This window comes from Pogona vitticeps, chromosome 1, assembly GCF_051106095.1.
Source record: "Pogona vitticeps strain Pit_001003342236 chromosome 1, PviZW2.1, whole genome shotgun sequence".
NCBI lineage: Eukaryota > Metazoa > Chordata > Lepidosauria > Squamata > Agamidae > Pogona > Pogona vitticeps.
The window spans coordinates 50,291,168-50,308,017 of NC_135783.1; the positions used below are offsets into that span (position 1 = coordinate 50,291,168).

Sequence of the window (16,850 nt, forward strand, 5' to 3'; positions counted from 1 at the left end):
GTCGCTATCCCAGATGCTACTTTTTGGAAAGAGCATTTGTTACTTTTGTTACCAGCATTAGGACAAAGAAGACAATTCTTTACTTATTATTTTTAGAAGACGTTTGTGTATGTTCAGCTTTGTAATGTGCTGTCAAGTTGCTTCCTCTATGGTGACCCTATGAATTAATTACCTCCAAAAGGTCCTACGATTGGCAGTCTTGCCCAGGTTTTGCAAACTAAATACTTTGGATTCCTTTATTGTTTGCGTTCATTTCATATTTGGTCTTTTTCTATTGTCTTCCACTTTTCTTAGCATTATTATCCTCAAGTGAGTCGTATCTTTTTGCTATATGTCTAAAATATGATAGCCTTAGTTTTGCCATTTTAACTTCTAGTGTTCAGTCTTGGTTTTATCTATAAACCACTTATTGGTCCTTCATGCAATATTTGCAAAGCTCTCCTCTAAGATGACATTTCAAGTAAGTTTATTTTCTTGTTAGTTTTCTTCATTGTTCAGCTTTATATCTGCACAGACTAATTGGAAACACCATAGTATGGATGATCTTGGCCTTGGCCTCCAGCAACGTATCCCTGTACTTTGTGATCTTCTGTAGTTCTTTCGGAGCTGGCCTTCTGAGACCTTGCTTCTGAATATGGGCTGAATGTGATGTAATTCTGGCAACTGTGTGAAATATTTTTTATTTCTAATGAGAGAAAGTCTGGGTGGCTCTAAAAACATCCATGAGAAATACTTTACGTCTATATAGTGTTTTAGAAATTACAAAGTGCTTTAGATACAATATTTGAAAAATTCCTAGGACAACCTCACCTGTATTTATTTATTTGATTTCTGCTCTGCGTTTCCCTCTGTGGAGGGCCTTGTAACTAGCTGAAAACAAGCTAGTGAAGAATGCTGTCTTACCATTTCTCTATTCTCTTTTTCCCCAACCTGAAACTAGTAGAGCAATATTGGAAATTAATCCTGTAGTTTCATTGTCCCAAGATTCTTTTTATTGGTTGCCTGAAAACATGGCAGCATGTTGTTTGATTGTCATGTATCTTAGGTAGCTGATTCTTGCAGGCAGAGATTGTGGGTGTAGTGTGAGCTGGATTGCAACTTGTGCCCAGCTCTGTATAGAAATTATAGCTGAGGAAGGACACAAACGAGTTGGTTTTGTTTGTTTGTTTTTGGTGCAGCAACCAGTCTTTTAGCCTCTACATGGCAAATACCTCAATACCATGTGATAGTTAGATGTAAGCATTCTGGGAAGTAGTTTACGAATTGACAGTGGCTAGGTACTGTACAGAATTTTAGCAAGTCTCAAACATTTTGGGAGAGGCTTTTTGGTGTGTGTACCATGTGTGGAAAAGTTTGTGCCACTGTGTATTAATTAGAGAAAGGAATAGAATGGAAGGATGTGCAGTAGAGATGCAGAAGAATTTTGTTTGATCTGCAATTTGAAGTGGATCAACCTGGTCCATGCCTTCTGAGCTAATGTGTAGATTGGAACAAGATAATCCTCTTAATTTTGCACTTTCCCAAGTTCTGCAGTTCTCATCTCAGAAAAGTGCCAAAACACATATAAAATAAACATTTAAGGATATGTTTTTAGAATTACATACTTTTAGAGAAACTGCATTTAGTGTGAAATAGTTTTATGATGGATATTTTTGAAAATCCAAGATGAGAAAAACAAGAGCAGGAGCTAAGTACTAGTTGGTGGGAAGGCCTGCCAAAAGAACCTGGTATTCAATGTACTCTTGAAAGCTCCCAGCGAAGGGGCCAGGCGAATCTCCATGGGCAGTGTGTTCTAAAGGCGATGGGCCACCACCGAGAAGGCCTGATTTTGAGTTTTTTTCCTTCTAGGTCTCTCTCGGGGTTAGGCCCCTCAGATGCCCAGCCTGGCTAGAAAAGATGATACAGGTAGATCTAGGTGGGAGGAGGCGCTCTGCCAGATGTCAAGGTCCTAAACTGTTTAGGGCTTTCGGGTTAAACTGTAGAAGCCTCTGTGCTGTAAGGTCTGTAGATCTTCAGCTGTAAGATCAAGTCCACGTGACGGAGTGAGTGCCCGTCACTTGTCCCAGCTCTCACCAACCTAGCGGTTCGAAAGCACGCAAATGCGAGTAGATAAATAGGGACCACCTCGGTGGGAAGGTAATAGCATTCCATGTCTAAGTTGCACTGGCCATGTGACCATGGAAGATTGTCTTCGGACAAACACTGGCTCTATGGCGTGGAAACGGGGATGAGCACCGCCCCCTAGAGTCGAACACAACTGGACAAAAATTATCAACAGGAGCTTTTACCTTTACCTTATGTAATTGTAAGAACCTTGAAGTCAATGTGGAAGCAGATAGGTAACCAGTGTAAGGTGTCCAGACCAGAGTGAGAGAAATATGGTGGAATCTTTTCACCACAGTTAGTGGCCACAGTATTCAGGACCATTTGAAGCTTCAGCATCAATCTGAAAGGAAGACCCATGTAGAGAGCATTATAGTAGTCTAACCTAAAGACTGCAAGCGCATGGACAAGCATGGTGAGCGATCCAACATCAAGATAGGAACACAGATGGGCAATCCAATGTAGATGTAAATGGGCAGAGTGGACCACAGATGGTACCTGGGTCTCCATGGTAAGTGCTGGATCAGGATGAACCCCCAGACTGTGAACCAAACTCTTTGTGGTGAGAAACACCCCCCAGAACCCTGGACATGGGGGCAGAGTCACACACATATACAGGGGTGAAGTCGTGCGCAAGAGAGGCAGCACCCCAGAGGGTATGTTGTACACAACTTTATCTCTCCTTTTCATCATCAACAGTGGCAGTTGTATGGACCCTGGAGCGGTGTTTTGATTATGTCTCTCTTTTGCTGTGTGTGGTGATTGGAGTTTTTGCGTAGGTACCGGTCTGTGTAGGTAGGTTTTCTGTAGACCTTGTGTCCCTATAGGAGGCCAGTTTTGCGTACGACCATGACATCTAAGAAAGGGAGTTGACCCTCTGTTTCTTTTTCCAGGGTGAATTGTATATTTGGGTGGATGCTCTTGAGATGGTTTAAAAATTCTTCCAGAATTTAAAGCTGATCCCACAGTTACAAATACTCAACTCCCAAACAAACTGCACCAGAGCACAGAGTGCTGCTACTGTCGTCTGAAGATGCTGGCCAAAGAGACTGGCGAAACGTTAGGAAAAACAACCTTCAGAACACGGCCAAAGAACCCGAAAAACCCACAACAACCAAAAAATGAAAAGGTTCCTAAGCAATGCTAATTACAGTGGTGCCTCGCCTAACGAGCGCACCGTTTAACAACAAATTCGCATAGCGATCCATTTTTTGGGATCGCTATTGCGATCGCATACTGATGCTTTCTATGGCCGAAAATCGCTTTGCGAAACGCTTACCGATTTTTGCATAGCGATTTTTAAAAACAGCTGATCAGCAGTTCCAAAATGGCCGCGCGCAGTGTTTTCATGCCCTGCCCTCGCTTACCGAGGGTGCGAAAATGGCGGCCGGATGGGGAAACATCGCAGAATGGTGAGTTTTGGGCCCCATTGGAACACATTAAACGAAGTTTAATGCGTTCCAATGGGTTTTTCCATTCCGTATAGCAATGTTTCCCTATAGCGACAGTTAATCCGGAACGGATTAACCTCGCTATGCAGGGCACCACTGTATATAGAAAGAGAAAAATAAAAAAAAATATAATACTTTAACAAATAAGATTAAAAGACCCTATCTACCCCACATTCCCTACAGATTAACAAAGCAGAAGGTTAAAAAATACAAATAATATCAAAACCTGACACTATACCTGACACTGAATAAATAACATCTGAAATAATATACAGGAAAAAGAACAAAAGTAACAGTAAGGGGGGGAAACATTGTAAATAGTTTCCAAAAAATAACTCAGGCTTTAAGATTAACACCTACAGAGGCGATCCAGGGTTTTAGCAGGCAGTTGCAATAAAGGAGAGAAGATGGCGGATCCCGCCACTGCTGATCACTGGGTCAAGGGGAGAGCGCTACACTAGCAATATACAAGGAGGTAGGATAAAGGCCACAAGGGGGCACTCTTCTCTGTTGTACTGTATATATAAGGCTGCGGCAAACCTCAAGTAAGTGAAACCGCAGTTGTGAGTCCTGTGAATACCGAAATACTGGACAACACCAGCAATCATTATGTCAGACTGCACAGGGAAGCCACTGAAATCCACAAGCACCAGCAGAACTTCAACAAAAAAGAGGAAGGTTTGAAACTCAACAAAACTTGGCTCCCAGCTCTCAAAAATACAGCGTGCAAAAGGTCAACAAACTCTACCCAGCCACAAGGACCAGGGATCACTACACCCAAAAGACCAGCTAATGACACCCATCAACCACAGTGATGGATAATCTCTCCTTGTTATCACAACAATACACCCACAACAAGACACACTAATCACCCATCTACAGAAAAAGACAAAAGCCCATCTCACAGCCATAAATACTCCACTCCCAAGCCAACTACACCAGAGCACAGAGTGCTGTCTTCTGAAGATGCCGGCCACAGAGACTAGTCAAACATTAGGAAGAACAACCTTCAGAACACAGCCAAAGAGCCTGAAAAACCCACAACAACCATTAGATCCCAGCCGTGAAAGCCGTTGCGAATACACAACTATCTTTGTTACTTTTTTTGTTTCTGTGTTGAGAAATTATAAACTAATTTCACTGGTTGCAACACATAATCTGAATTGGTTAAAATATTTTGCAAAATGCAGGAAATGGCGCCCTTCTAAAGTGAGTGAATGGTTGTTTGGTTCATTATGAACATCTCTTTACAGTAGTTTGAGCTGAAATCAACCTTATTCCATCACACATATCCTTATTAATCTGTCTCCTTATCATCTCTTGTCAAAATTCACTCATCTTTTGTCTGTCCCAGTTCAACATGGGAAGTCCACACACAGAAGCAATTCCCACACATATTCGTCCCTGGTCTCACTGTATTAGTTACCCTCACTCACTGTATTATCTGAATGCTGATGGAGACAGGTACAGTGGTGCCCCGCAAGACAGTGTTAATTCGTTCAGTGAAAATTGCTGTTTAGCGAAAACATCGTCTTGCGAAATGCGGCTCCCCATTGGAATGCATTGAAATCCGTTTAATGTGTTCCAATGGGGACAAATCATCGTCATTTTGTGAAAATTGCCCATAGAGAAACTGGTTTGCGAAGCGCCGATCAGCTGTTATAATCATTATCTTGCGAAAATCAGTCCTGAAAACACCCGTTTTGCGAGTCATGGATCTAGCTGTCAAAATCATCATCTTGCGAAAATCGGCCCCGAAGAAAACCGTCTTGCGAAGCACGGACCAAAACATCGTATAGCGAAAATCGGCCATAGGAAACACTGTTTTGTGAAGCCCTATAGCGATTGCAAAAACATCGTCATGCAGATCTGTCGTTTTGCGAGGTAATCGTCTAGCGGGGCACCACTGTAGGAGTATCAGTTCTTTAAGAAAACTAGAGGCGGGTTGGAAGTGTAAGTATTATTTTCTTGAGACTACCGTATTTCCCCGAAAATAAAACAGGGTCTTATATTAATTTTTGCTCCCCCCCCCCCAAAAAAACACATTAGGGCTCATTTTCAGGGGATGTTTTATTTTTTTCATATCCAACAATCTACATTTATTCAAATGCACTCACATCATCTTTTTATGGTTGCTGCACAATGGTGGAGGATGGGTTTCACTTAAGTTGGGCTTATTTTTGAGGTAGAGCTTGTATTACGAGCTGAAAAATCATACTAGGGCTTATTTTCAGGTTAGCTCTTAATTTTGGGGAAACAGGGTACATGTTGTTTGGAGATTGATTCAGTATGCTACTTTACTAATGCTTCTCTCTGTAACCGGAGCAGATATTTGTTATTTTAACTTTCCAACTTTTCGGTAATCAGTTAAATTAATTCATCTAAATCCAACTTGTCAGAATCTGAACAGACTGCATCCATTTGAGATCTTTATTGATATTGAATGTGATCAGATATGAAGGTCTTGTGTCTAATCTTTACGCAACCATCTGTTATCTCTTCCATTTTAATTTTGCCTGTTCTAATAATAGCAGATTCCTTTAGGCAATATATATCTAATAGTAAAGGTAAAGGTTCCCCTTGACATTTAGTGCAGTCGTGTCCGACTCAAGGGGACCGTGCTCATCCCCATTTCTAAGCTGTAGAATCAGCATTTGTCCGTACATTTCTGTGGTCATGAGGCCAACGTTACCTTCCCACCCTGGTGGTACCTATTTATCTAATTGCATTTGCATGTTTTTGAACTGCTAGGTTGGCAGGAGCTGGGACAAGTGACGGGAGTTCGCTCCGTTGCATGGGTTCGATCTTACAACTGCTGTTCTTCTGACCTTGCAGCACAGAGGCTTCTGTGGTTTAACCCGCAGCACCACCACATCCCTGATATCTAATATATTGCTAATAAATGTTCAGAGTGCGCCAGACACATAATGCTCCTTGTTAACTACATCCTCATTACAGAAGTGGTTAACTGACTGGAGAGTAGCTTTAACGCATGTTTGTGTGTGAACACATATGTAAACACTGCATTTGGCTAAATTATTGTACTAACTCAGTTTAGATTGTTTGAGCACAGTAAAGGACAGTGGGAGGGTGAATACCTTCAGAATCTGAGTACTGTAGTTTGAAATATTCAGATTGTGCAACAAGCTTTCTAGAGATGAATAGGAAGCTCATTTTAAAAAGAGTTAAAGGTTCAGTACACCCATAGCATGAATAGTGAAATAAAATAGTATTTGTTTACTGCTAAGAAGAAAAATAAAATCAGAGATCAGTGCTTCGTGTGTCTTACCAAATCTGACCTCAGATTCTTTCCTCGGATTTAAGATTCTGATACACCATCTAAAAGTAGAAAACATTCATTCCAGCAACTGAGATCTTGAAGAATCAAGAAAATTGCTTCTGTATGTCCTCAGTGGTTCATGGCCCAAGGAAAACATTGGCCAATCATGTCTCTGTTTGCTTTTAGGCAAGTTCTGCAGCAAGAAGCTTACCTGGAACCAATTTAGAGGCAGTTGTTTTCAGATTCTGTGAAACATGTCATTTGAGAAATATTTATCAAAATAACTTTGGAAGTTCAATGTTGTTAGATATCTAAATCTTATACTGAGCTATAACTCTTGCTCTTGTTATCACACCTGGGAATGTGCACTGTCTGTTAATGCAACCATTACATTTTATGGCAGAAAGAACAGGAAAAACTGTGCTGAGTCTGAAAAGCAGTAGCAGCTCAGTGCTGCCCTTTGTTTATTGTTAATAGCATTTTGGATGGAGACAGAGACTGGACCATATAGCATAGTTTATTCCAGAGCACCTCCATACCAAAGTAATTTGCTTTGGCAATACAGAAAATAAGAAATGTTGTGCCTTAAAACACATGCCTTACTTATGCTTCAGTAATTGAAATTTTAATGTGGATTTTACACAGTAACCTTGCTTTGTTGCCTCTGTTCTAAGTGCCTATTGTTTTTGGAGTTACTGAGTGAGGTTGGGTTGGGACAACCGTAGAAAATGTGCTTCGTCAGTAGAAAACATTTGAAGTATCTCTACTTTATAAACCACTCCCTGTTCCAGCATTCAAGAAATTGTAACAGCTGAGTCTGACGTTATTGCCAAGAGAGTTTTGCAGAACCTGTTGATTGTGTGACTGTAGGGTGTGTGTATAAACGTGAATGTCATAGGCTTCCTTAGGAGTGGCTGTGGAAGAAGTATAAGGCTCGTTCGGACCTCCTATATTCCAGAACTTAATCTGAATTTCTTTTATTGAAAAACTGTCAAACAATATACAGTTAAATTTAGATTTAGACCTGTTGTATTTAGTTAGACCTCTGGCACTTAAGTTAGTGTGACATATTGCTTTTTTTCATTTACTAATTTAATTAAGTTTGTTAGAGAGCTTATATCAGATACTGGAGTATTCCTTATCAGCTGAGATATTTTACTGTTCAAGTGATTGTTTGAAGCATTGAGCTTATTGCTTTTTTTAAGCTTGTCATGCTGCACCTAAGCCATTTCTTTTTAAATTAATGTATTTGTTTCCAGCAGTAAGAGTACTGTATGTTGGTGGCATAGTGGTTGTGGTTAATTTCTGCATGATAGAGGAATAATATCTTAACCTGCAATTTTTGCTGGGATTAATAGTTCTTCTTTAATATAATGATCAGCTGGAATCTTGTAAAATATTTATGGTGGCATAACTCCATTAGTATAAATTTCAGCAGCAATTACCACAAAATAGAATTTAGTATAGGCATATGCCATCGCACACTGAGTCATGCAACTGTCTGCAGTAGCAACTGTGTGTGCCAATTTCTTAATTTGCAATAACTAATAGGATCCTGGTGATTAGATTTCTTTTAAAATTCTGGGGAGAAAATATAAACTCTCCTGGAGCTCATCCTTGGCAATAAGTAATATTAATCACTGGATTTGTCATCCTAAAGAACAGCAAAAATAAAACAGTAACCTTCCTTTTCCTTAAGAACAGTGACACAGTAAACTATTGGCCTTCTGCTTTAGCAACTTCTTCTCCTTTATGACCTTTTGATTCAGAGAACTACACAAGTGTCTCTGTTGGTAATTGGATGAAAATGTGAGATTGCCAATGCAAAATGTATGTGCACTGTCCTTGTTAAATGAGTAATAGCAGCTAAAATCCGGTTAATGCAACTCTGCCACATAAAAGGTGAAGACGGCATCAACTGCCAGTTTTAATTTTAATTCAATTTAACAATTCTTATCCCCCTGTGAAGAAACTGAGGAATTAGGAAATATGGAATTCAGTTACTGGAAGTTTTGGTGCTTCTTTTATGAGTACCTGGGAAGCTGGCTGATCAGGCCCAGGTCAGTAGATGCCAAAAACAAAAGGACAGTTCACACCTTCAGTTCACCTCCGGTTAATGAACACTTCAAAGAAAGAATGGTGAGAGGAACTGACACTTTTATGCCTATCTTTTATCTGAAATCTAAAGGAAAGGTTAGGAAGTTTTTAACTAAATTAAAATAAAAATTAGAATTATTTTAGCCAGTATTACTTAAGAAACATGGTGAGAATACTGTTACATGATTGCTACATTGTGTGTGTGTATGGGGAACTCCTTTAAATATTGAATAATCATTTCCAGCTTGGTTCTGATTTGCTCATAGGAATTGATTAATATTTTAAATTAATATTTTAAATTAAAGTTCACCTAAAGGAATTAAACTTATTTCTTTAATTGTTTTTCTGTAATATTTTTCAGGCCCAAATTGCCTTCCTTCAAGGAGAAAGGAAAGGACAAGAGAACTTGAAGAAGGATCTAGTGCGGAGAATAAAAATGCTGGAATATGCTCTTAAACAAGAAAGGTACTGCTGACTGTGATTAGTTATCTGTGTTGTACTATGACTACAGATGCTCTTTGTCTGGAAAGAGCAATACTGATTCTCTTATCTCCATTCTCCCCTCAGCCTAAAAACAAAACAAATGTGGAAGAGTCTTTATGAGCAGTTTTTCTCCTGTAATAATTTAATAAAATCTTGCTATCTTGACTGTAATATTGATTATAACATATTGGAGATGGGAGATTAGGGATGGGGAAAATTCAGGGCCAGGTAGTAGAGCATCAATTTCTGACTTTGTAGTCCCTTTCCCTTGTAGGTGCCATCCACCCCCATACAGAGTGCTCTTCCTAGCACTACCATAGGCACCACTGTGGCCACCATGTCCCTTACCTTGCTAACCAACATTTAAAAAAGAGAAGACCTGTACACATATTGCACTCAGAATACCAACTCTAACATACACACTAACCTGATTTGCAATACATCCAGCTATTGTAGCCTCAGCACCTAACAACCAGTTCAAAAATCGGTAGCAAACCAAGCACCCAACGATTTAAAAGGAGCACAATAAAACTTCAGTTCTTCTGCCACATAGCACAACACAACAAGGACTGAGAGACCCTTGTTAGACCTGAGCACAATCAAAGAAAATCAAAGAAGCATTTCACCCCATCCCCACAGAAGCAAACACAGAGCAGTCGCTCAACAGGCCACCAAAATATATTATGTATATTCTGTACACCTTTAACAGAATAAATTAAGTACACTAGAAAGTACCATCAGCCATACTTAAAATAGATATAGAAAGAAATCCCCTATAAAGCAGAGTGGCCAGCAGAACAACAGTTCCCCTATTCAACTTTAAAAGGAACAAATAAATTAAAATTAAGAATCTAAAAACTGAATTAACCAAATATCAATGTAGAGATTCAGCTTTAATTAGGATAAATATATGCAATAAGGTAACCAAGTAGCAATGAAAAATTCACACATATACACCGCACATAGGGAAAATAAAAATAAAAACCCATAGAGCTGTTTTCCCCCAAAACTGGTAGAAGAAAGCTAAGTAATAAGGGGAGGAAACATAAACCCCCAACTTCCAACCCAAATCCCTATAATATGGAGATTGGGGAGGTTTCTCTCCATGCTACCTCTGTGATTCCTTCTCAGTCTAGCAGCACAGGCAGCAATCCACCTTACTGAGGGCAGGACAGCAGCAGAAATTTTAAAAAGGGGGGGAAGGGGAACCCGCCATCAGCAAAATAAAAAAGGGGGGAACCAAAGAATCAAAAAGAGCAAAAATGGAAGGAATAAAATAATCCAAAATGAAAGAAGAGCAGCAACTAATCAGTGATAAGCAATATGATCCAAAATGGAGGGCAGGAAAAGAGGAGCTCTGAACAGAAGCAGTGAAATAACAAGGAAGTTACCCAACAGTAAACACCCCCCCAGCTACCGTATTTTTCCGTGTATAAAATGACACTTTTTCCTAAAATAATTAAAGGAAATATTGAGGGTCGTTTTATACACAGAAGGCAACAGCAGGAGGCAGAAACTGAGGCAAAGGAGCAGCCGCACTTGGCCGCCTCTCGTGGCTGCCCATTGACTGCTGCCGTCTCTGTCTAATCGCCTCCTCCTCCTGCCAGAGCTTACCTCCAGCTCACGTCGCTGCCTTCTCCCCTGCTTGGAGACGATCGCAGGACGAGGGGATCCGGCGGCGGCAGCAGTCAATGGGCAGCCGCGAGAGGTGGCCCAGCACGGCAGCTTCTTTGCCTCAGTCTCCACCTCCTGCTGCTGCAGTCTCCTCCAGTGCCACTCATGGGCTCAGCAGCAGTAGGAGGAGGCAGAGATGGAGGCAAAGAAGCAGCTGCGCTTGGCCGCCTCTCACGGCTGCCCATTGACTGCTCCTCTGCCTCCGGCAAGGGTAAAAATTAAGTGGTTGTCTTATACATGGGGGGGGCGGTTGTATACATGGATAAATACAGTATTTTAGTTTTCTAGCTCCTTTTAAAAATTCAGACTTCTTCCAAGAACCCAAGGGCATTGTGTGAATTCTGATTGGCAGCTGATAGACCTCCCATGAACCTCACAACACTTTTTGTTAGAATATCTGTGTGGTGATTTTACATATTTGGATCAAATGAAGATAAAATAATGAGGAAATCCAAATGAAATCTGAAATTATTGGGTTCCTCTTACTTGTTAAAATTAATGATTCAGATTTCTGAGGCTGTATTTTAATGAAAGAATACAGTGAAGGAAAGTAAGGATTTTTTGTGTTTTTTCCCCATTTGTGTTAACCTGTAAGTCTCACCATATTAGAGATCATGTACCACCTGTGGAAGAGCTATGGATGTTTGTTTGTTTTTAAGTGGAGGAACTGGATGAATGGTCAGCTATAAAATGACAAAGTCACAGATATAATATGACAGGAACCATTCCGTTATAGTTGTCCTTAATCTCCAAGAGTACCTTGTTGTCTTGATATCTGCAGCAAATTTTGGGAAAAGCTGAGTGAAGAGGGGAGAGTCAACAGATCAATTGCTAGCTTGACTAATTGAAAAGCCTCTTTAAGAACTGACCAGTGCCTGTTTTGATAAAACATTATTGACAGATGCACAATGTATATTGGAACAAATCATTTGAACTGATGTATGACGTCATCTGAACTGTTCACTGTTGACATAACTGAACTGTGTTTAGTTGAGAAAGTGCCTATGGCATTAAATTACAATGTAAAGAAGTTATTCATCCAGAAAAAGCCTAAAGGGGCAAATAAACTGTCAGGATATATGTTGTGTGGTAAATAAATCAGAAAAATTACCTTTGTTGAGATTGCATTTCCAGTAGTGACAGTGTAAAATTTATGGAAGTTCTATGTTATGGAACTTGCAGGAGGACAACCTCACATCCTCTCTGGCTAGCTAGTTCTGATTAAGTCCCACTGAAGGCAGGATTTAAATTTTATATGACTAGGTTGCTTGATTAATGTAAATTCTTAGTGATTTATGTAAAGTTTAGTTGATAATGAGGATGATTACATTTGCAGCCTTCATCACAATTAGCAGTCTGTTTTTGTTAATAATTGCATTGAAGCCTGTTGGTTTTGATTGCCTTACTCTGGATAGCAGATATATGGCCTCCCAATTCTTGTTGGACAGCAGCTCACTTGAGCTCAGAGCATAACCAGTAGTGAGTGATAATAATGTGGCCATCCAACAAATTCTGAAGGATCATATCATCCCCATGCCAAGATTAGGCACACCTAAATTCTTCACAAGGAGAACTGTCTTGTCTTGTATAAACCTGGCTGGACTTCGAAAATTTTCAGTATAGGCCCTCTTGTATGCCCCACCATCCTGAGATACTGTATTGGGTTAATGAATATGTAAAACAGATTTTTTTTTCCCATGAGCTGCCCTGTTGTGATTTTCTTCCTCGATAGAAGTCAGGTTGGCTGCACTTTGTTGAGCTTCAAAACTATATTATATGGCCTGACCTTTGGTTTTAAGAATTTATCTATTTGTAAAGATTATTTTAATTATTTATTGTACATTGTTGGGGGAGCAATGTAGGGTTAGGCTGCATCTTTAGCTAGATTACAAGATTGTATTCCTCTATGCTGTAATTACATTTTAAGTAAAATATATATTTTTTCATGCATTTCTACATGAAGGTAATATTTGTGTAAGAAATATTGTATAAAGTGGTTGTAAAAAAAATTAGAGCTGGAAAGAAAAGTTGGGACAGTGTTGCAAAATTGTATTAGAATAATACAATTGTGCAACACTGTCCCAACTTTTACTGTTATGAAATTGACTAAATATAAACAAGGCATTAAAGACTAGTTTTTCATGCAACCTTTATTATGCTTTTTGGACTGCCCAGTAATTTACATTTACTCAGAAAGCTTAACTTAATAGGAAATTGCCACACATTAAGAATTTTCCACAGAGATTTCTTAAGTTACAGCAATCTGGCCTTTTGCAATTTGTCCTTAACTGTGCAACAGGATTTCAGCCAGTGGAAATTTGGTAAGCCAAAAGAAATGCAGGGTGAGGATTTCTATGACATGTTATATTTTTTCTGCAGTCTATATTTTAACTAATAAATAAGTTTAAACATGTTTATGAGTAATCTGGTGGGAATTAAATGTTTTTTATTTTACCTGTTTGAATCTTTTTAAAGTGTTATGTCATATTTCTGCTTAATTTTGTAATTAATGTTACAGTTTGGTCATATTTTGGTCATTGGCAACCCTCCTGATGAGCCAGCAAACGACGTGAGGGAGACTGGTAGTCATGAGGCTTTCTGACTCACCTAATTGGCTGCAGCAGCTGAAAGGTGCATGGTTTCAATAGATGAAACAAGTGATGCAAACAGAAGATATATAACTAATGTTATTATTGGCACTCTGAAGTGTTACAATATTTCCTCTAACATTTGAAACTCTACAAAAAGTAAACAATTCCACTATTGCCATGCTCTTCGACGATTCTATGAAACTATTCTGGCTGGCTGGTGCAAAAAGGGGAAACATCCTCCTCTTTATAACAGATGCCACTCTATACATGACTGAGGTAGCCAAGGGATGTAAATATTTTTATCTAAAAATGATCATATCACATGCCTTGCACATGGTTTATACAGAAGAGATTCAAAGCAACTATCCCAATGTAGATAAAATAATTTCAAATGGGGAAAATTGTTCGTTAATGCTCTACTTTGAGTACAAAAGTTCAAAGAAATTGCTCCTACTTTGTTTCTTTGCAATGTGTAGCCTGCATAAATAAATTGTAAACCGCCCAGAGAGTGCTTGAAGCACTAGAGGGCGGTATATAAGCAGCACGCTTTGCTTTTGCTTTTTCTCCCTCCCCAACTTGTTGTGATGTATTGGGGAACTTGGCTGGATGCAGCTATGTATTATTCCACAAATTAAGATATCTTGCAGCAGATAGTTAAAGACTTTGACTGTTATGAATCTTCATCAAGTTTGTGCAAGATTCCTTTTCTGAAACCTTGGCTGAAAACTTGATATATATATAATCTAATTTTTGTGAATTATCAAGGACATCACCTGCCTTGAAACTGTAAGAATGGAACTTAATGATGCACTGAAAATTATGAAACAAGCTGAGGGTGATTTGAAGTGAGCAAAGGGAAAAGTGGCTAAAAAATAGTGATAAACTGCAAAGAGCGCTGCCATCTAGTCTGGGTTACCCAACACTTTGCAAAATAAGGAACACTCTAAATAAACATGAAACAAAATTTGATAACTTCAAGCCAGAGTTTTCTCGATGAGTTGGCTTTTTTCAAATTTGTTCCTATAGCCCCTTGTGATGTCAAATGGAATTTCTCCAAATACAAGAATGCACTGGTGGACAACAGAAGAAGTTTTAAGTTTGATAACCTCAAGATGCATGTGATCATCCAATTCATTTCTGCTGTTGACAAAAACTAAACCAGATATGACCATTTTACTCTCAAAATGTTCATTTGATTCTTCAGTAATAGCACTTCTGAGCTGGAAGTGAAGAACAAACCTTTTAATATTTATGTCTGTGTATAATAACCACAGATGCTTGAAAATTGGGTGCCAATTTCAGAAAAGGCATCAGGTCATCTTTTTGTTTTATTGATCATATTTAAATGATTTTAAGGTCATAAACACTTCAATATATCTGACATTTTTTAGGTCATAGGAATCCTTGCCTTAATTATATGCATGCCAAAGAGTATGCACTTCACTTAATGGCTTTCTTACTAATCCATGTTGTAGAAGGCTTTGGAGTTGCAGCAATTAAGAAGTAATCCAGTCTCGATATTACTGTTGCCTTATTTTCTGTTCAAAACAATAATCTGATAATCTAATCTCTGCTTTCTCCTGGTTTATTTTAATATATTGACTGAAATCCTATTGTATGGCTCTTTTGTGTGCAATGAAACTGCAACAATGGTAGCAAAATCATGGCAGGATGAAAGTCCTATTCATGAAGTACTTCTGCATATGTAGTACACAAAGATTGTGACAGAAACTGCATGATCAATTGTGCAACCTGATTATGTGACGCTGGTTGCCTGTCAAACTTCCACTAATAGAACTGTATGACGTCAGAGAATTTCAGCGATTATTTATCTGCAATTATCATTAATGCCCCCTTCATGGATTTCTGCCTTGTTGAGGTGAAGGGGCTTGAGTAACTCAGAGAAGCTATGGGCTATGCCGTGCAGAGACACCCAAGACGGACAGGTCATAGTGGAGAGTTCTGAATAAACGCGATAGGAACTGCCAAGCCACTCCAGTATCTTTGCCAAGAAAACCCCATGAACAGAAATAAAAGGATAAAAGATATGATGCTGGAAGATGAGCCCCTCAGGTTGGAAGGTGTCCAACATGAAACTGAGGAAGAGGGGAGGACAAGTACAAGTAGCTCCAGAGTTAATGAAGTGGCTGGGCCAAAGCCGAAATGACGCTCAGCTGTGGACATGCCTGGAAGTGAAAGGAAAGTCCGATGCTGCAAAGAAAAATACTGCATAGGAACTTGGAATGTAAGATCCATGAACCTTGGTAAGTTGGATGTGGTCAAACAGGAGATGGCAAGAATAAACATTGACATCCTGGGTGTCAGTGAACTAAAAGGGACAGGAATGGGCGAATTCTACTATTGTGGGCAAGAATTCCATAGAAGAAATAGAGTAGCCCTCATAGTCAACAAAAGAGTGGGGAAAGCTGTACTGGGATACAGTCTCAAAAATGATAGAATGATTTCAATACGAATCCAAGGCAGACCTTTCAACATCACAGTAATCCAAGTTTATGCATCAACCACCAATGCTGAAGAGGCTGAAATTGACCAATTCTATGAAGACTTACCACACCTTCTAGAACTGACACCAAAGAAAGATGTTCTTCTCATTCTAGGGAACTGGAATGCTAAAGTAGGGAATCAATAGATAAAAGGAACAACAGGTAAGTTTGGCCTTCGAGATCAAAATGAAGCAGGGCAAAGGCTAATAGAGTTTTGTCGAGAGAACAAGCTGGTCATCACAAACGCTCTTTTCCAACACAAGAGGTGATTCTACACATGTACATCACCAAATGGGCCGTACCGAAATTTTGTTGTTGTACAGGAGGCAGCAACAAAAAACATCCCAAAGAAAAGGAAATGCAAGAAAGCAAAGTGGCTGTCCAATGAGGCCTTACAAATAGCAGAGAAGAGAAGGGAAAAAATGCAAAGGAGATAGGGAAAGTTACAGAAAATTGAATGTGGGTTTCCACAGAAAAACAAGGAGAGACAAGAGGGCCTTCTTAAATGAACAGTGCAGATATATAGAGGAAAATAATAGAAAGGGGAAAAACAGAGATCTGTTTAAGAAAATTGGAGCTATTAAAGGAACATTTTGTGCAAAGATGGACATGATAAAGGACAAAAATGGGATGGACATTGCAGAAGACATGAAGAATACGTGGCAAG

The 16,850-nt window shown here is 39.3% G+C and overlaps 1 protein-coding gene across 2 annotated transcripts in view; it reads left to right on the forward strand.

Annotated features, from left to right (window-relative positions):
• The window catches only part of STRN (striatin), a 56,060-nt gene that overhangs the window by 917 nt on the left and 38,293 nt on the right, over positions 1-16,850 (forward strand). For both annotated transcript variants that reach the window (XM_020802851.3, XM_072992553.2), the window contains exon 2: positions 9,293-9,396. In XM_020802851.3, the coding sequence (XP_020658510.2) occupies positions 9,293-9,396 (104 nt within the window). The remainder of the gene's footprint in view (positions 1-9,292; positions 9,397-16,850) is intronic.